At 29.4% G+C, this 21,607-nt stretch overlaps 1 protein-coding gene across 6 annotated transcripts in view; it reads right to left on the bottom strand.

Annotated features, from left to right (window-relative positions):
* The window catches only part of LOC107448892 (laminin subunit alpha), a 117,649-nt gene that overhangs the window by 25,086 nt on the left and 70,956 nt on the right, over positions 1 to 21,607 (bottom strand). For all 6 annotated transcript variants that reach the window (XM_016064242.3, XM_071184348.1, XM_071184349.1 and 3 more), the window contains exons 36-44: positions 20,627 to 20,725; positions 18,772 to 18,883; positions 17,158 to 17,331; positions 15,544 to 15,731; positions 13,624 to 13,734; positions 11,244 to 11,401; positions 5,928 to 6,066; positions 2,595 to 2,802; positions 434 to 619 (exon numbers count right to left, since the gene is read on the bottom strand). In XM_016064242.3, the coding sequence (XP_015919728.2) occupies positions 434 to 619; positions 2,595 to 2,802; positions 5,928 to 6,066; positions 11,244 to 11,401; positions 13,624 to 13,734; positions 15,544 to 15,731; positions 17,158 to 17,331; positions 18,772 to 18,883; positions 20,627 to 20,725 (1,375 nt within the window). The remainder of the gene's footprint in view (positions 1 to 433; positions 620 to 2,594; positions 2,803 to 5,927; positions 6,067 to 11,243; positions 11,402 to 13,623; positions 13,735 to 15,543; positions 15,732 to 17,157; positions 17,332 to 18,771; positions 18,884 to 20,626; positions 20,726 to 21,607) is intronic.

The following is a 21,607-nucleotide window of genomic DNA, read 5'->3' as shown; positions in this document are numbered from 1 at the left end:
GGGAATAATCATCTACCCGAGTACTATAGGGCAAAACTAACGGTCACCACCGGCCAAAGTGACTAAACATAACAAAGGGCGATTGAAAATGTGTTATTAGTTGGGACATTTTTTTTGTCAAAAATCCAACACTTGTGTATTTTATTAATATTTTTTTTAATAAATATGGAATTATGAATATTTTATAATATTATGAAAATTACTTTATTTTAAATACTTGTTTCTCAAAATTTTTCTTCATTTTAGAAATAAAACTTTTAATGTTAACCATATTTTAATCGTTTAAAATTTTCTATCCAGAAACGAAATTTTCAATTTTGCCCTATAACGAGTACACAAAAGTAACCTTTTACCTGGCATTAGAAAATTTATTTGGACTGGACTATTGGGTCAATTTTTGGATTGTTTGGATTTGAAATTAAGAAATACTTACCATAACTGTGCCCAGCTTTAATGGCTTGTTTAGCTTCTTCAACATCTTTTGGTATCTGGTGAGCTCTTTTCTCATCCTTAGGAAGGTTATCAGTTAGGCTCTCTAGTTTTTTGATGGCTTTCTCTCCTAATTCATCAGCAATAGCAGAGTTATTGGCAGCTACTTCAGCCAATACTCCCAACGAATCTAATGAAAAATTTACCATGCTGTTATCGCCTGAATAATACATACAGGGTGTTTTGTAATAATCGCCATTAATATATATTTTTAGAATTCTGATCAAAAATGAAGTAAAAAAGGCATATACATTATGGATCACAAATCAGTGGGGGAACAAAACTAAAACACAATTGAAATTTAGCAAAACAGTAGTGGAAAAATTTGGATTGAAAATATCAAAAACTTTTGATTCCCAGAAAGAAAAAAAAGAAGGCAATTGTTAGAATCATCTCTAAGTTTGGTCAAACAATAATTTTCATCCAACTTTTTTCAAAAATTGATTTGGCAGATTTTGGTCAAATTTTTTAAATAATTTGCATTCCCTATTGTGTACATTTTCCCCTTCATTTTTCACAAAGATTTTAAAAATGTATATTAACTGTTCTGATTGCGAAATACCCTGCACAACTCAGCATACTTCAGACGCATGAATAGATGAAATGGTAGATTTTTAGCAAATTACGCAAAATTAGAAGGTTCTAGCTTTTTTGGCTATTCTTATGAATACTTGGGATGAATTTTAAATTTTATTCACAATGCTAAGGTCAACACAGTTCACATGAAAAGAAAGTTTGAAAATTTGGAAGTTAAAATCTGAATGAAAAAAGGATCTATTTAGAAAGTTCACTTTAAATAAATTGCTCAAATGTAAAGTGGTAAGAATTGCAAACCACAATTCTGATGTGGAACAATAAATGATGTCAAAAAGTATGCACCACATTATTTGAATAAAAACTACACATAGGCAAATTCATGACACTGGATGTGCCATGAGGAATAAGATGGGCAGAATTACTTGCTTCAAGTCACACTATAAACAAGAGAGGCTAGATTGGACCCACAAGTACATGGATACAAATTGATTAATGTGCTGCGCAGCAAGGGTGCTATTAATGTGCTGAAAGCAAAATGTTTTAAACATCAGTAGCCAGATATATTTCATACACTACAGGATTTAGGATTCATTAGTTTAGCATTTTTCATTTCGTCAAATCTTGATTGACAGTTAAGGTACACAACTAACTGTCAGAGATATATTAGGTGGGTCAAAGACCAAAGTGGTTTTTACAACAGAAGAATACCAGCATATATAAAACTTCACAACAATGGCCCTTATTTAGTCCTAACCAAAAACTCATGAAATCTGGGGTATGGTTACAAAAGTTGTATCTAGGAAAAGAAATCTGTACTTAGTATGTAATAGTACTGGAATGGAACATTAAAAAATCATGGTAAAATATCCAGAATCAATGTAAAGTTTTGTATTTTAAATCAAAAATCATTATTGAAAATTAAAAAATTTTGAAGTTAGTTTTAAAAAAAATTCCACATCAGTTATGGCAATTTTACATTTTATTTTCTCTGAATATTGACAAACTTTAGTAGTGTTTAAAATTGGGAAAAAATGTGAATTATGATTTTTTCTAAATTGTATTATTTAGTAATTATACTTTTTTTCCCTTTAGGTGCATTTTTCCATAAATTTAACACACTTTCGGTAAACTCATAGCAAAAAAATATACATTATTTAAGAATTTATAGAAAAATTTTGTGTGTACCCAAAAAACTTGTAGCACGCTGTAAAAAACAATAGTTACTCGGCATATTTTTGATTTCATTTTTTATAAAGTTTTCAAAAATACTGCAGACACTATCCTGGTTACTACTGATTCTAACCAATATCTTCCAAACATTTCAGTTAAAGATTACTTTGTCAGAGGTAGGGAATTAGTAAAAATTTGAAAACAAAACAGCAAATTTAATAATTTGAAATTTAATACTGTTGCTTTTCAATAGAAATGTAAAACTTTATATCAGTTAAGATGATCTTAGACTTAAATGTTTTCTACAATATGAACATGCTGCATCCATTTTTTATGTATGCAATCTTCTCATGGTGGACACTAAACATAAAAATCCTTATAATTATAAACAAACATACAAAGTGGTAATTTCTCCAAATCCTTTTTTATAGCATCTAAACCCTTTTCTGTTTTCCCATTTTGGTAACCAATCAGAAGAACTCCTTCTCTTGCTTTCTGCAACTGTGGTTTCAAAGAAGTGACCTCTCGATCCAGAAGAAAAGCCGAATCTATTAACTGATTGGTAGCGTCTTTCGAACCTGTAGTCTTGCCTAAAACTCCATCAGACTGCAAAAACAAACCCTCATTATTCATCAGAAATATTTACTTCACATTTTTCAAAGGAAACAAAAGGTTAAATTAAAGCAATGCTATAGTTACTGGTCAGAAGGCATACTGTTTAAAAATTGGGAAAAATCAGATATAGAACAACTGAATACTCATGTATCATGGAAAGGATGATGGGCGATTCCATGATGTTGAATGTAAAAAATAAATTTAAATTTCCTAGAACAACTACATTAATAAACTGTAAATTAAATTTAATACTAGTAAATTTGTATATAAGATACTTGTTACACAAAATTCTGTAAAAAAAAGAAAGAAAACAATTTATTTTATAAAATCAAACAATAAGCTCAAATTAAATGGTTTAGACAGCTGGTGTAACATCTAAATCACACATAAAAAAAATGATTTGTTCAAATTATTTCGTCTAAATTCTGCGAGTTAGTTAAATGTTAACCAAATTAAATTTTAAATTTGACTATAGGCTTTTAGAAAGTTCTTGAAAATCTAATCTGTCATTAATTAGAAATTATTTATCTTGGTGACAGGATTTTTAGTATGGTTAATGTAAAGATGCTTTACATTGACCAGACATAAAAAGAAGTAATTATTCATTTACAAAAAATATTCAATATTTAGAAAAGTAAAATAGATTATACTAATGAGCGATAGAAACTTGCTTTAAATCAAAATTTTTATTTTATTAGCTTTCATTTTATTTGCTCAGTACAATTAATTATGAATTTCTTAGTTAGATGTAAAATATCTAAAGTACCTCATATTAATTCTTGTAAAAAATAAAAACCCGCCAGTAACTAACTTTAAGAGAAATAAATTTCTTAGTTAAATTTAATATTTCTAAATTTTCCACTTTTTTCCTTAAACACATTCATGCTGTATCTATCATTAAAAGTGGTCATAGATAAAAATAAATTAAAAGTTAAATTTTTCTATTTTAGCAATTGTTTTAATTTTAAAATAAGTTTATTTCAATTAACAATGTGTTATTTGTCAGGAAAAGATTTTCTATTTTGTAGAAAAATAGTCTACATTTTGCTACCGCTCGATATGTTTTAGCAACACAAACTTCCAAAAAGAATTTTGTTTTGGGCTAGTCAGCAAAAGTGTTAAAATGGTACTTTGTTTGCTTATAAAATATTTATTTTGAGATTTTCCTCATCAGATTGACCTAAAGGTTGATGAAAATTCTCAGAGCTTAATATTTCCCCTAAAATATTAGGCTTTGTTTTTTTCTGAACTTTTTGGTTAGAAATTTTCCCCAAATTATAAGCGCTCTTTTTTCTTATTTTCAATAATTTTTTCTTTAACAAAGAAAAAATAATCATTTGATTTTACAGGATTCTTGAATAAACTATGTGTTTAAAATAACAGAAATCGAAATATATTGATATGGTAGTAATATTTTATTAAGCTAAATTTAAGGTCTCACTCAAGTGTAAGGAATTAAATCAAAAAATTTACAAATTGATACATAAATTTATGCTATATTTAACATGATAACATATATATTATGTTAACGTAACCTTTTCTTTTTAGACAGTCAGTTGAGGAATTTAAAGAGAAGTAAAATAGTCGCGACTCTCTCACTCATAAACAGTTAAATGTATAGAGGACTATTCTCATCCAAAAAAAGATATAATGAATAATAGTCATGGAGGCTGCAGATAATTTGCTAAGAAAATTTAACTTTGATTTTATCTTTATAGATTACCCCTTTTCAGTGACAGATATGGTATAACCACCTGAACTCCATTGGCAATTAACGTGTTAAACTGCCCGTCTATAATTATATTTAAAAAAATTCTGCGATAATAATCAGAATAAAGCAGAATTAAATTATTCAAATAACTTACTTTCTATAGTGATTCTTTTTTTCTCTGAGTTATGACATTGCGGCAGTACAAAATAAGCGAGCCAGAAAAAATTCTTTTATTAAAAAATAAGACTTGAATAAAATGCTTTATTTGAAATGAAAAATATATATTTAAAAGACAGCCGGAATCTAAAAATACACAAAATATTGCTTCAGGTTTATTTTTATATTACTGCTCTAGTCTAAGAACTTATCCAAAATGAACCCCAACCTATTCTTATTTTTTTTCACAAAGACGATAAAACATCTACATTTTTCATCCTATATCCAATTCATTGCTCATTTAATCCTTCCCAACTGTAAAATGACTCTTCGTTTGAATTTGCATTGTATAAAATAGTTCAAGTTATAGTAAATTTACATTTTAAAGTTTGAAATGGGGGGGGGGGAATTAATCATAAAAAATTGTTAAGATTTGCCTTTGGCTAATACTTTTGATATTTGTCAATTTACTGGCTAATATTTTGAAGCCCTGAAGCAGTGTGAGTCCTGAAGATGGTATACATAGTTTGAAATTATAACTTTTTCTCAAGTGTCTGTACAAAATTTTGTGCCCTACTGAGGGCAAATTTTATTTCTATGGAAATAAAGTTTCTGAATTTTGTATTTAAATAGCATTGCCTATTTCAATAGCACAGCCTTTTTTCTCTACATTTTGCTCATTGGCAGAAAAAGAGTTTAAATAAAAATCACATAAAAAGTCAAAAAGTATTTGGTTTTCTTTGAGAAATATTGACTTTCCTATAAACTTTCCTCTCAGATCACTTATCAAACACCCCCATTAAAATGAGAAAATAATATTTTACAGTAGTTAGATGTCACCAACAGGCCCTAACACAAAGGAGGAAAAATAGATCTGTGCAATTTAATAAGAGCCTGTTTCTAAGCTAAAAAACAATTAATGTCAAAATTTGCATTTATAAATTTAAAAACAGTGACATGTTAAAAATATTTTGAGATGCAACACGCTTTATGCATGAAAAGTAACTTGATTTTACGTGGGTTTCTTTTTCTGAAATTATTCTGAGTAAGTAATGCAAATTTTTTTCTATATAGCATAAAGGTCATTGTTTAAACACAAAAAAATAACACACATATTTTTAATCTATGTATGGAATTCCACAGCTCCATCTTGCTAGCATGTTAAGCTCACTTAATCAGATTTTGTAAATTAAGTTTATAACCTGTCATATGACTAAGTTAATTTACTAAATGTAATTTAAAAACATACCATTGTTTCTGCAGATTGAGAGGCAGTGAGAGCAGATTCTGCAGCTAAGTATGCATCATTGATAGCCTCACCTATGTTAGCATAAGCATTAGCTGCTTTTACAGCAGCTTCTGAACTGTCTCTGGTGTCAGACAAAGACCTAAATAAATACACAAATATCTATGTTAAATTAAGTACAAACAAACATAACTAAATTATTTTTTTAAACCTGTGTACACCAAGCAAAAGCTTAGCACATAAAGATTATTGATTCACACTGTGTGTGTCGATCAAAAACATTAATTTCAAATTTACTAAATAATATGTAAACGTTACCGTGAATAACCGAAATCAAGAGAATGTCGACAATCACTTAGTTGCTTTGGTGAATGTCCAAAATATTTGTTATATCCAATTTGATATTAATTTATTCGTTGATATTAGTATACTTATTCAATATTTTAATATCTGCTAAGGAAAGATAAGGAGAAACATCAGTGTTTGGAGTACCAGTTAAATGCATACTGCGGAGTGGCACGTGACCTTAAAAAAAAAGTGTAGGGTATACCGAGCAGTGACACTTAAGTAGATCTAGTATATATTTCAGACATTTACCAAAGCGATTATGTGTGTGTTTCATATGGCTTGATTAGGAATTCAATCCAGAAAATTTGACAGCTCACTGCATCACAAAGGAGCAGAAAAATAACAAAGAAACAATTCAACAATTTAGGTAAAGTGAACAAAAAAGAGCAATAAACATTTGAATCAATAAACATTTGAATCAATAAACATTTCAACAATATAAAATTTTAAACATTAACATGAAAAAGGTAAAGTTAATGACAATTCATGAGAGTTCTTGCGTCCCAATACAATTTAGTGACATTACCACTTTTCTGGGAGTTCCTATCTAGTCCCTTGCACAACAAGAGGTGATCAGAGTTTAATACACCCGTGTCACAAATTGGGCATGTTTTGCTGGGAAGAATTTTTATGTTATATAAATGTTCTGATAAGCAATCGTGGCCTGTTTTAAGCTTAAAATGGGTTACTGCTTTGTTACGGGGTTGGTAACAGTAAAATGTCCAATTGTCTTGAATATTTTCCCATATTTTGCCTTTCGATTTTATAGTTAAATCATAATTATTTATTTCGTTGAGTTTTTTCATAACATATTTTTTAAGAGTATCAGGTGTGACGGTTGTTATTTCTTGAGGTATAGTTGTTCCGTTTTTTGCCAGATAATCTGCGTTCTCATTACCTTCGATACCAATATGTGAAGGGATCCACTGTATAACTATAGTTTTATTCATTTCCTTGAGGAGGTTTATATCGAGCTGAATTTCGTTTAACAGCTTAGTTTTAAAACATTGGTGTTCTGTGATTGCTTGAATTGCAGAAATTGAGTCTACCAATAGAACTTGTTTTTAGGTTCTGTAATGCTAGATAAATTGCTCGGATCTCTGTATCAAAATTGGTCATATAATGACCCACGGGGGCGCTTTGGGAAAATAATCTACAAAAAACACCAGCTCCAGATCTATCTTGTATCTGAGATTCATCGGTATGTACATGTAGCCAGTCGCTTTCCGGGTATTTTTCGCAGATCATTTGCAACGCAGTTGCCCTCAGCTCTGCCTCGATACTGTCTTTTTTCCTTATGTTCCCTACAGTCAAGTTGTTTTTGATGTCCACATATTCAAGTGGGTTGATAATTTTATATGTGCTTTTAGTAGGAATGTTACCATCGAGATCTTGAAGTGTGTTTTGACATATTTCTACTGGTGAAACTTAAGTTTTGAGAGTACTGGGTTCCTGATTTAGAATTACTTATCTATTTTGATATAGAATCAAAAATGAATATTTTAATATAAAAATATATAGATTAAATATTTATTTATTTTTTGATGAATGACTACATTTATAAACACAGTCTGCTACATTTATTTTGTCACTTTAAAAATCAAGAGAAAAAAAAAAGAAATCACAATTTTAAATTAAAGTTATGGTTTGCTAACTGAAACTTTGTTTTAATAGTTAAAGCACAGGGGTCTGTCCAAGCCGGTACCTTTACAAATTCAACTTTAGGAAAAATGATAGAATAATCACACAAAATACTTTTTCTTAAAATTTTATTTTTGTGTCTCGTAAGAAACAATAAATCCATATTTTTACTATATTTGTGTTGATTTTTTAATATAATTTTTAATTTTCACAAAATAGGTACCTCTCAGAAANACCCTGAAAGTCAACAAAGACTGCCAAGGAGCTTCTTTTAGAATTGAACCCTGTTTTGATCTTATGAACTAACTTCATTATTTAATTATTTGTAGACATACTGCATCTGAATCCTGCCTGTTCTTCGTGGTGTAGTTCTTTTGATTCAAGTAAAAATTTGAGCCTGGAGGATAAAATTTCTTCGAGTGTTTTGGCTAGAATAGATATCAATGATATTGGTCTATAAGCTTCAGAATTTTCATTTGGCTTCCCTGATTTTAAAATTAGGATGAGGTTTGCTTTCACCCAGTCGGCTGGTAAGCTAATATTTTTGCTCCAAAACGTGTTATAAATGAAGAGTAGGAAAATCTTGGTTTTTTCACTTAGGTGTTAAATAAACTCAGGGAAGACTTTGTCTGGTCCTGGTTGTTTACCTGTTTGAATATTTTTAATTGCTTGGTTGAGTTCTGCAATTGAAATTTTTTTACTAAAATGGGGTCCATTATGTTTCTCTCTGAGTAATTTGTTCTAAGCTGTGTCTTCTCTTTCTTCTTTTATTGTTTACTTAAGGAGAATTTATTGAGAAAGCATTCGTTGAATTTTGTAGCTATTAAACTTGGATCTCAGATCTCTTTGTCTCCAAAAACCATTAGGTGGTTAACTTTTGGAGTTCTTTTGTTGTTGAGACTGTTAATTAAAAGATAGGCTTTTTTCCCATCTACCCGATAGTCCATCCTATTAAGGAATTCATTCCAAGTTTCTCTTTTGGCTTCGAGAACTTTCTTTTTCATGACGGCATTTTCGAGTCTCCATTTAATAACATCTACGCAACATTCCGCTTCTGTTTTATTCACAGCTTTTTTTGCTCTCAGCCTAGCTTGGTCCCCGATGGCCTTTTGTTTGGCTAGTTTGTCATTCCAAAAAGGCTCATATGATTTCATTCTTCCGCGTGGGATATGTTTTTTTGCACATTGAAGAAGAATTGTAGAGAAGGATGAAGCTCGTTTGTATGGTGATGTTTCATTCATTATGTTACTTATTTTTCCTTCAACCTCTGTAGTAAAGTCTTTCCAGTTAGCCTTTTTAAAGTTCCACATAATTTTTGATGGGGTCTTAGTGAGTTTCAACTTTGTTGTAATTGAGGTCTTAATCATTCCGTGTCCACTGGGCATTGTTCAACTATGGGCATTGTTCAACTATGTTTGCATAAACCATACTTAGGTCTGGATTTGTCGAACTTCCTGAGTAATGGATAAAGATGTTTGGATCATCTTTATCGTATAAAAGAAATAATGCATTGGTACCAATAAAATCTTCTACAATTTGCCCTACCTGATTCTGATCAGAGTAACCCCAGTTTGGGGATGCTCCATTGAAATCCCCTACAATAATTGTATTTTTGAATGGAGTTAACATGTCTAGGTTAAGATTGTTGTTATTAGGAGGGCTATAAATACCATAAACTTTGAAATGGGCATTTCTGTTCCACATGCTAATCTCCACAATCTCTGATGAATCATTGTTGATTATCTCTTTCACCACTTTGAAAGTTGTGGTTAATTTATTTTTAATTGCAACAAGTATACCACTGGCAATTTGCCTGGATTTAAAAAGTCCATGCATAGTATAATTCTTTATATTATATCTTTTAATTTTCTCTTCTATGATATTTGCTTCTTGTATTATTAGGATGTCAACATCCTCTTCAAAAACAATTTTCTTAATTTCCTCAAACTTGGAGATGAAAATGACTCCAGCATTCCATTGTAGTATGGAAAAACAAAACTCTTTCATTTCCTTCGCTTTGCCACTAGCTGCCACAGCCGAACGCTGTTACTCATTTAGCACCACCCAGGATGCACGTGTGAATTCTGGAATTTTAGGGATGCAATTATGTGATTGTCAACATTCACCAGAAGTCAACAACCACTTATTTCTGTCATTCACAGTAACATATATAAACAACTATGAGTCCTTTTATATTAATTCTTTGTGCCTACAATCTTTTTCCTTCTTTATTAACCAGACCAAAAACTTTTCTCGTTATAAAAGAATCTCATGATTAAAAATTTGTTTCCTCTTAAAAAGATCTTAAGCATTACACTTCTTACAAATAATTATCATAAAACTTCCATCCTTCAGCAAGTAAATATAATTTAGCTTCAAGGAAAAGAAGCAGTTAAAAGTATTAAATTTTCCTTCTTCATCTTATTACAGAATCTTTTCTAAATATTTTTAAAATAAAAAGTAAAGTACTTGAGTTCTGTGTGAATTCCAGAATATACAGTCAAGCTCAAATGGTGTTCAAGTCTCCGCCCTGCCTGATTAATGAGCGCACACTTGATCACAAACTTTGCATTACTTTTACCTCCAAAATATAACCCTTGCTATGTCACTGCTAAGAAGTTCTAGAGTTGAATTTTCATAGAAACTTTTACTGTTAAGGTGTGAAGAAACTTTCTTTTTAAATATTTCAAATTTAAAAATACATATTTTCAAAAAAAAAAAAAAAAATTTCAGATCTTTATTGGAAAGCATACAATTGAAATGGGTGATAAACCATATATCTGCTGTAAAATTTAAAAAAAAAAAACAATCCAAGTGCTTGCCAAATGTTTTCAAGAAGAGCTGCTCAACAACTACAGCATCAACTAATAAATAATAATATATTTTTTAAAAACTGAATAAAATACAGATTTATGAAATTTTTTTTGTTTGTTTTGCAGTACATAGCTTATAATACAATGACAAAAACATAAACAGCCGGGAAGTTTTCTTATTGTTTAAAATAAACTTAATAAGAAAATTTCATTAAAAAATAGCATTTTCTTTTAAAAAAATATTTATTTTTTTTATACTTGTTGTTAGATTATTAGAAAATGCAACATTAATTTTTAAAAGTTGCTAAAATTGCACTGTCAAAAACAAAAATCAAGTCCTATAACAAAAATTAAGTCACATAAGAAAAAGAAAAAAAAAAGAAAACTGGTTTCGCATGATTTTATAATCAAACATTAGCTTCCTCATTTACTATTTTAATTTCTTATTAACCTCTATTGTAAATTTTAAGCCATATATATAAATAACATGCAAGCTATAACAAAACAAATTGTTTACTCTTCTAGTTGATCAGCCTGATCCTTTAAAAATTTTGCATGCTCAGATGCTTCATTGACCAGATCTTTTGTATCCTGAAAATTTTGTTCAGTGTCTTTCAACTGATCCTTCAAGTCTATCATTCCAAAGGCCAGGCGATCAGATTTCAAACCAAGATCCTTTGGTGGGAAGAAAGTAAAATTAGGAACACTCATTTTTTTTTCAACAACATTTTAGAAGGAGGTTATGTATTAATAAGAAAGCAATGAGCAGTGTTAGCCCCTTAAACTGTTATTATAAATTATTTTTGCTAAACATATTGATAAAAAAAGGCATGTTTTTTGTCGAGTTTAATTAAACACCATTGAAAAAGAGATGGGGAGAGAAGTGATTCTCCAGCTCTTGTATTATTTCAGTGCCCTTCCTAAGCTCTTTTAAAAGGGCGGCTTGCCTTGCTTACCCTTTGATCCCTATAAATGTGCCCTCTTTGTAAAAATAAGCTGCCATCCCTTAAAAACCCTGCCTTTTTATTCATATTGGGGAATGTCAAAAAAAAAGTTACTAAAAAAATTATTATTATTATTTTTAATTTAACTTGGGTCCTGCCACAGACTGTACTTCGACAATTGGTGAACCGTTGGTAATATATCCTTTATTTAACCTAAACAAGAAGGTTGTATTCAGTAAACAAACAATGGGTATAAAAAAGGTTTGTAATTGCTAAATTGTGATATCTGATATTCTTATGAAAACAAATTTAAAATTTTAGAAAATTTTGTTGAGACATACAAACTACAGTACATTTCAAATTTATAGTGAAATAAAATGATCAGTATACATAACATAAGCAAAATACGATTTGTTTATTTTTTCTTTCTCATTGAAATCACTATCCATTTTGATGCAGTGTTCTACCTAAGCGTTTTTTTAGGGCAGCTCACCTTGCCTGCCCATTGATCCTATTAAATGCGCCTTTTACTTAAAAATAAACTGCCATTCCTTAAAAGCACTGCCTTTTAATTCACATTTCATGTTGAAAAAAAATTAATTCCTTGTTCACATAATTACACACTGGTAAAATTATCTGTGTTTATGGGTTTAATTCTGATTACTATTACTCATATTTACTTTGTTCGGATCATTATCAACTCGTTCAATATCTCTTTTATTTGGTGCTATTAATAAATTTTTAATAATTTTAAATTTTGAAATTATTTTTTTAAATAAATACATTTTTTAAAAAAATGCACCTTTGTATGTTTATTTTCTCATAATTTTTAGTTTAAATTATAGAAAAAAGCTTTCAAGTTGCTTACTAATTAATAATTTATTTTAGTTTATATTTTTCTTTAAAAAATTTGCCAACGTCCAACAGTAGGAATTCTTCTGTTTTGTTCATATTTTTGGCCACGCCTTACCCCTACCTGAAATATACTAATCCTGTAGTGTACCTACTTGAAACATACTAATCCTGTCAATTGATAGCAACCGTAATGCATCAGATGGTGGCTATTCGGTAAGACAGACAGTACCTACTTTCTACCTCTGCCCTTTAGCCTCCTCCTGTCTTATGCAGAGTTGGTGATTTGTCTCATTTCATATTGCTATCGGGCATTGTAAAAATTTAGTTACTATTTAACAAATTCTGATATTTTACTAATACACGGTTTTATTGTATTTTAAGTAAGTATATGCTTTTTAAGGATACTAAACTCTCTTTTAATGCTTTTAGACTAATTTTAATTTCATGACTTTGAAATACAAAATCCTAAAAAAATTTTTTGCAGGTATACTCTATATGCAATTAAAAAAAGTTTTCAAAAAAGAGGAAGAAAAAAAAGACTACAGTGTTTAGGATTCATGACAGCTGCATACAACAGACCTGAAATTTTGAAAAGAAGAAACACTTCCCCACATCCTTCCTTCACAAAGAAAAATTCGGATGGAAAGTATTTCAGAGAACAAGCAAGGTCATTTGGTGAAACATTTTGATAATTTCATTGGAATCAAAGATACAGGAAAACCAGCAAAGAAAAGGAAAAAATATTGATTCACGTAATGTCAAAACTGTTGGGGACAACTTAAGGATGCACTTACAGCGTACGGGCAAACCAGTTAGGCAGGTACTTCATTTACGTCGCATTAGAGCTGCACAATGGGCTATTGGCAACGGTATGGGAAACATCCCCGAGGATAATCCGAAGACATGCCTTCCCGATTTCGATCCTTCGCATAGGGGATGGGCAAACCAGTTAAGAAGACAGGTAAAACCAAAGTAAAGAAAAAAAAGATTTCTAGACAGCTCAAATGTAAATTAGTAGTTGGCAGCTTAGGGTAGCAAGTATGGGGAAAATCAGTTAAGAACAAAAAAGTAAAAGTAAGTAACAATACAAACACTTACTCTGAAAACACTCGCGGTCAAATCATTTTCTGGGTGTTGTAGCAATTCAGAAGCATTTTTAAGCACAATATTTATCTCTTTAGATTCCATTTCGGCTTTCTGCAGTTTATCCTAAAAGAGTGTTTGAAATTACAACAACTGTGAATATCACATCTTGTATTTTCTGATAGCTACAACCTCAAAATAATAGACTTTTGTGCATCTTTTACTGTACGCCAAATCCTGAATTTATGTACATTTGTTACGAAACAAATTTTTAACTCATTATACTTCAGAGAAATATAACTTTATGGGAATTATTAAAGAGAAAATTTTGATGTTTTTGTAAAAAAGTAATCATGAATGTGCAGGAATGCCAACTGCTCATTTAGTTAAAGATAGCATATTAAAAATTTCAGAATTTGGGCTACTTTCCTTAGCTAACTTATAAATCGTTTATAAATAGTGGTGTCAAGATAACTTTAAATTATACATTAATGCATAAACTTTGCTACCAGTAAAAAAGATTTGCCTGTAATGTAGAGCAAGTTGGCTTCTATAAATCAGACATGTAATTGCTGGAAGAAGATATTATTTGAAATTTTCTTGCAATATGTTTTTTTCTGCACATAGAAGATAGATAAGAAACTCGTTTTCATAAAAGTAACATTTATAAAATTTAAAGGAAGAATTTTTTATCCAATAATTTTTTTCCCTCTTATATTAAACATGAAATATATATTTTTTAAAAAAAATGTTGTACCACCATTTGCATACTTAGAATCGCATTACAAAAAAGAAAAAAAGATTTTAAAATTTGTGAAATCTATGGCTAAATCTGAAAAAAAAGATTGATGATAAAAACAACGGGTATTGAAGGTGAAATTTCACACCATCTGATGCTTCAAAAAGTGGTTAGTTAAAAGTATGTTTCGAGATTCAATAATTCATGATACCATATTAAAATTATCCAGATTTTTAAAAAATAGACGGAAAATGGATTGAAGAAAACAATAGAATTATTGCGTCAAATAGTGAATATTCAGGTGTGTGATTTTAAATTTTCCATATCATAATAATATCAGGATTTTTAAAAAATGGCTCGAAAATCAACAGCAATAACTGCAAAAAAAAAAAAAAAAAAAAAAAAAAAAAAAAAAAAAAAAAAAAAAAAAAACTCCGATCGAAACACAGCATGTATTTAACGAAAATCAAGTGCATCAAAAAGTGTGTCGTAATAACATTGGAATTTTAAATGTCACGCAAGAAAATCAATTGCATTAACTGCGAAAGAAAAAAAAAGATCGAAACACGAAGCGATGGTATCAAGAACGCTGGCATGCCCGTTCGTATTGGAAATTTCCATGTTGAAATATTGTATTAAAAATTTTATTCAATTGTAACCAAATAAAAAGGGGGCCAAATATATCACATATGTTAAATAATGTGTCTGTTACAAATCGGAATTTGCTACTCATTGAAATTAGAATTACGTTTTAGTTTATTAATTTTATACTTTTGTGTTTGCCTTAGTAGTTCATTATTCCAGCAGAAGTTATTATGGAGTTTTTTTTCAGCCTCATTTACTCAAAGTTGCGTCTTAACTCTAACAAGTCTTCATTACAAAAAAGCCGTTGTAGCGCGATGAGAACTTAGGAAAAAAAAGGTGCTGGTAAAGGCGGTATAAATGTCTAGTAAACAAGATTTTGCGTATGTAATGAAATTTAAATTTTAGATTGGCGCAACTCCGAGGAAATTTTGTGAGAATATAATTTATTGATTCATGGAAGTTCGCGAATCAACGGTCCTGAGATTTGTGGAATTTCGCAAATTAGAGAAGAATCAAGAACCTGTATAATGTAGAACCAAGAGAATGTATAAAGCCTATTTAAGCATTCAATGAAATTGCCTCTGTAATATAAAATATGTGGTTATGCATACTTCAACAGACATTCCTTCCATTTCTTCATGCAAAGCCTGTGCATCGTCTGCCACATTGTAGGCATTCTGGCTGTCTTTTGTAAGATCATCCAACAAATCTTCCACATGCATCAGTTTCTCTCCCTGTTCTTCGCATCTCTCTTTATTTTCCAAAACAGGCAATTCAAATTGGGTCACCTCTTCCAATACTACAACACACCATTATATAAGTATTGTTCAGAATGCCTGATTTATAATCTAAGTATGAAATATGAGAACTTATTTTATACTTTAACTAAATATTGTATACAGTGACTCTTTGAGCAAAGCGGGTATAATTTATTATTGAGTTGATAACCTACGAAAAATAACATTTTCTCTATTAAATCAATCACTTTTTTTAATGAAATAAAAATATTACTTTAACTAACTTATTTAGTTATTAATATTACAATTGGGAAAAACATGCGAGACAATTACTATTAAATTTAAAAATAAAATGCCAATGTTAGTAACATCAAGAGCAGATAATACTGAGTATTATTCTGATTAATCTGGTGATTATAAAAAATATAAGTATTTCTTATTAAAGAAAGCAAAATAAAGCATGAGCTAACTAGTGGCAGGAAGAAATAACTTTTAATACTAATTAATCAAAATCACACTAATTAAAAGTTCTTTTTAAAAAAATAAATTATCTTTGCCTTATTGAGCACAAAAAGTCTCACAGTTTAATACAAAAAAGAGGTATTTCCAGGTAAGGATAGAGTTTTTAAATTTTGAAGAAGGAATATTTAAAAGTATGAAATAATTATAACTGATATTTTATGGGTTTGCCATGGTGTAAAATACCTGGGATGTATGAAATGAGAAATCTTTTAACACTTCGTAATAAATTTTTGGCATTTTCTTACAGACCTGATTTTCCACTTTGTCTGTAACAATGTTACTTTTAATACAATTTCCTTCTTACAGAAACTGAAACATTATTACTTTTGATTTAAAGCAAAGCTAAATGTATAATAAGAAATAGTTTAAAAATTCTTTTTCTCGATTTTTAAGTACTATTGGGAAAGTTAATTTTTCATTTATTTTGCAAATAAAAACATGACTGGAAAAATCAGATTCTACACCTTGATATAAATAATGTCAATTAATGAGAATTGAGTGAAAGAAATTGAATTTTTTAAAAATTTTATTGCTATTACTTTCAAAACTAATAGATACCTCCTTCTGGAATATAGAAGTGGGGTCGTGTGCTGGCATTGTTAATTTTTATTTTACTTTGCAATACAATACATGGCATGAAAAATATTGCACACATTAAACTACGAGCTCATTTAACCTTGAAATAAATATTATAGGATGATGAGTAGATGCCCTTAAAGGAAAACAAATTAAAATTATGTGAATTTTTATTTTGTTGCACCTTTAAATACACATTACGAAAAATCAAATTAAATTTTTCATGGACTGCATGAAAAATTATTACGCTTAAAAATAAATACTGTAGGAAAAAAATAGGACAAACAAGAAAAAAACTTTTTTTATAACAGACTAAAAAAAAATTTCTAAAATACAATTTTTTAAATATAACTTGCTAGGTGATAGATGAAATAACTATATAATACTTACACTTAATGCCTGAATCATATTCATTGAGTGAGTCATTCTTGGGAGAGTCAAAATTTCTCTCCAGCAGATCTTCTAGAATATACTCTGCCTGTGCAACTAAGGTATCAATGTCGTCTTCTTCTCCCACTGAATCTTCCAAACCTTCTGAGAGTTTTCCCAATTCCTTAATAATGTCTGTTCAGTGAATAAAATAAACAATTGTATTACAATAAAGGAACTTAAATTTACAATAAATTCACAAATATATCATAATAAGTGCTTAAGCAATAACACTGTACTACATGAAACACATCCTTTTAGATGAAAATATCTGTTTCGAGTATAATTTTAACTAAAAATAAAGAGCCTACAACTATTTATTTGTTTTTTGTTCATCGTGGATGATTGTTAAAATAATACAAATTTTCGCTCGGGATCTTCATGCATTATAGCAACACACAATAAAAATTTACAGTTAAAGTTGAAAATTTACAAAAGAAAGGCACTGTACCGAATCAAGTTGTACTGAAGACACAGTCTTCCTAAAAATCATCAACCACATATACCGTATACACCTTAAAAAATACAAAAACCTAATCTCAACATGAAACCAGCGAATCTGCAATTACAAAAAAATGTCTCCTTTTTTTCTTGATTTTGTTGCTCTGTCTTTCAATTATTGCTTGGGTTAACTCAATATTTTTAGGACCTTAGCGCTCTCATTAACAGAGTGAACTTCACTACAGAAACGTTGTTTATCTTCGCAAAACTTCGAGGGTCTAGATGCTATAGGAGGCAAGATATCAAAAAATTCAATAGAAGCTTGGCAAAGAATGGCAGTAAGAATGGAATAGTTTTTCTTCCTGGTTGCACCTGCAATAATGTGACCTAGCATGTGGTGAGGGTTGCATGTATTTCAACATATCGCACTGCTTTCTTTACATTTTTTAGCTCATCTCCTATACTAATTATACAAAATTCAATTCATACATTTCCTTCTTTTATCTTATCGTTAAGTGGGAGATTGTTCTTTGCTTGATGTTGGATAACAATGTTGATGTGGAAAATGAACTACAACATTTGTATTGCTCCAAAAGTGAAGAATCTGATTCTGATGGATTTGATTAAACACAAGGCTAGAAATATTTGAAAAATACATAAAAAGCGTGAGATTTATTTTCATTTTGTGATTAGCTTATTTTTTACTGCGCACACATTCTCAAATTATGATTCTGATTGGTTATATATGTTTCTTCTGTAAGAATAATTTTCAAAGTTTTTTCTTCAATAAAAATTGGAAGTGTGCCTTTTATGGTAGTGCAACCTATATGATGATTAAAACTACTAATATTTTTAACGATGTTTCTTGCAGGTGCGGCGTGTACAGCAGTGGGGAGCATCTACTGGAAATTCTAGCCTTTTGAAAATTTTATTAGTGAGTGCTCTTTCAAAATTCAAATTGAAAAAACATCAAATTTTCAGCACCAGATCTCAATCTTTATAAATCAATGGTTTTCAAGTTTTACCTGATTCAAATTAACTTTAGGTAATGTAGTCATTTTTCAACATCCTTGAAAATATTACAAAAATGATTTTAAAAAAATGTTATGTAATTAAATAACAGAAAATATTTACCTCTGACTTTACCAATGGCACTCTTGATAAGGTTTTCTACTTCGAGAGCATCCGATTTCGTTGAATCGGCATCGTTTCTTACACTCAATGCCTCAGAATGCAAATGAGTCATCTGAAAATGAATAGAATTAATTAATATATTCTCAAAATATTTCACACATAGTGAAAAATAATTTTGTGGGTCTTTATAACAGTTGGCAAACAATGAATAATTTTGAATTACATTTTTTATAGAAATTATTTAATTTTTTTTTCTAATAACATTAACACCACCTATTTTCAGTTTAAAATAATTTAGAGCATCAAAAGGGATTAAAACTTATTCATGATATGAAAGGTTTTTTTAAGCTTTAATGGGTGTCAGCATTACTAGGTTAACTATTAACTAAGTTTCAATGAATATATCTAAACACTTTTGTGAAAAAATTTTGAAACTGCTGACATCAAGTGACGGTATTTTGCAATTGTGCGTGTCATCTTATTTTAAACTACATTTTCATGTGTTATTCAAACAAAAAAATGGATACTTTGCTGGTGTAGAGGGTAGAGATCAGCAAAGTCACATAAGATGAACCTATAAAAGGGTTAAAATATTTAAGCTTCAAAAAATTGTGTATCTGGCAAGCAGCATTATGCGAAACAGATAAATGAAAGAGCACAGGCAACAAAGGTGAAAAAAAGATTAACCTTTTAAGTGACTGGTCACAAATCAAATTACATAGGTTTAACAAATATGATTATACAATTTTATGTTATTATGTAAATTTATTCTATTTAATTAATGATAATACTTTAAATTTTTCTTATATTTTTTCAACAAATATAGGATATATTGCTCTATAACATATTGATATGAAATAGCATGCAATTACATTTGTCATTAAAAATTTAGTTAGAAGAGAGAGAGACCAGCATAAAATTTTATAAACAAAACAATAAATACAGTTGAACCCCAATTATTCAACACTCATTGTTGGATAATTCAATTTTGTGGGTATCTAAACATTAAACACAAGGCCAAATGAGCAATTGGTTAACTTTAGCTGTAATGCATGTGTTAGGAGCTTTAAACGCAGCTCGAAAGGGCATTATGCAACCTAAGGATCAGGCACTAGATGATGTACTTAAACAATCAATGCTGAAAAAAAATAGCATCCAATCTACAGTTTCTATACAAACACATCTTAAATAATTCTTTGAGCCTTTTCTTATTTATAATTTAAGGATTACTAAAAAAATTTAACAAAATCATAGAGTATAAAAATTTCGTTACAATATTGCAAGTCATGAGTATTTGAAATAATTTTACACTGAATTTGTGGGAAAAAACTAAAAATCTTTTTACATGGTAATTTGATAGAGTGAATTGTATGAAGCAGCTTATGAAAACTGTCAAATTTGAATACTAACCAAATTCAAAAATTGTTAGCATCTGCTGCAATATTTTCCTAATATTTTTATTGAATTCTGAATTAAAAAAATATGAATTTTCTGCTAATTATCAATAAACAAAACAAACAAAAACAATACATTTTGAAAATAGATAAAATACTAATAATAGCTTTGAAAAATTGCCACAAAAAGATAATAATAAAATAAAAATAGTTTAAATTTAGCTAAATTATATGTATTCCTCATTTTTAAAAGCTTTGTATTCTATTATATGAATATTTTTCTTTTTTTACCTATTCTTATTCTTTACTACAGATATGCATGAATTTTAATTTAAAAGAGTCTTAAAAAAAGAGTAAAGAAACTTAGAATTTAATGTTGTAGTTCTGCATTTCATACTAAATAAATGTTATAAATTTCCTAAAATTATAATTCTTTAAAAAGTGCTTTAACAAAAGCTTACCCATCGATCACTGGTGTCAGCATTCTTCTCAATCAACTGCACTTCATACACTAATGGACTATAGTCGAAGCCCGAGGAACTACCTGCATCTAATCCCAACTAAAAAAGTTAAAAAATATTTTAACTCGATACATTATCTTAATCTAGGGTCAATTATAATTAACCATTGATTTATGCAACAATAGTGCCTTTATTTTATGAAATAAAAATGTAGTCGGATATAACAACTCTTGACATTTGAAAAAAGTACATAATGTTAGGAAAGTATATGAAATAAGGGCAATCGGTATCCCATAACTTTAAATACTCAAATTGATAGAATAATAAAAAACAGCATTACTTCTGATATTAAGAATGGCTTCCCTATTTACTTTGACGTTTATATTGCTTTATTTTGTTCATAAGTATAGAACTTATACTGTTAACTAAAAGTTAAGCATACTATTACATGTGCGTCCCGTGTAAAAGTATGTATACATTTGGGTAACAGTGTATGTAAAATAAAGTTGCCCACTGTCACAAAATGAAAAAAACCTCACATTGTATTATCTGAATTAAAAAATACCTCTTGTGGAAAACAGAATATAAGTTTTGTAATTGAACACAAAACAGTTGTTTTGTTACTTACAGGACTTTTAAATACATCATACAAAACTGGGTTGAACTAAAATATCATGCAAGACAATAACTCAATTTTTAATATTTTCCCACTTAACACATTTTTTAATAGTTTTAAATTCGATCATAAGTACACTGTACGAAAAAGGTAAACCCTGAATAATTTTGATCTAATGATTGGACTTTCATGTACCAGGAGTGTTAACGGTTTAAAAGGTGCAGACAATAATTTGAGTGAAGAAATCAGACACAAAAATGCACTTACTCTAAATAAACCTTTTTTTCTTTTGATAGATTTGGATACCTGACTACCTGACCCTTAAAATATGGGAGGCAGCTGCAATCAGGAAAATATGGTTGTGA

This window comes from Parasteatoda tepidariorum, chromosome 8, assembly GCF_043381705.1.
Source record: "Parasteatoda tepidariorum isolate YZ-2023 chromosome 8, CAS_Ptep_4.0, whole genome shotgun sequence".
Classification (NCBI taxonomy): domain Eukaryota; kingdom Metazoa; phylum Arthropoda; class Arachnida; order Araneae; family Theridiidae; genus Parasteatoda; species Parasteatoda tepidariorum.
The sequence above is the reverse complement of the archived record's forward strand: the minus strand, read 5'-3'. Positions and strand labels throughout refer to the sequence as shown.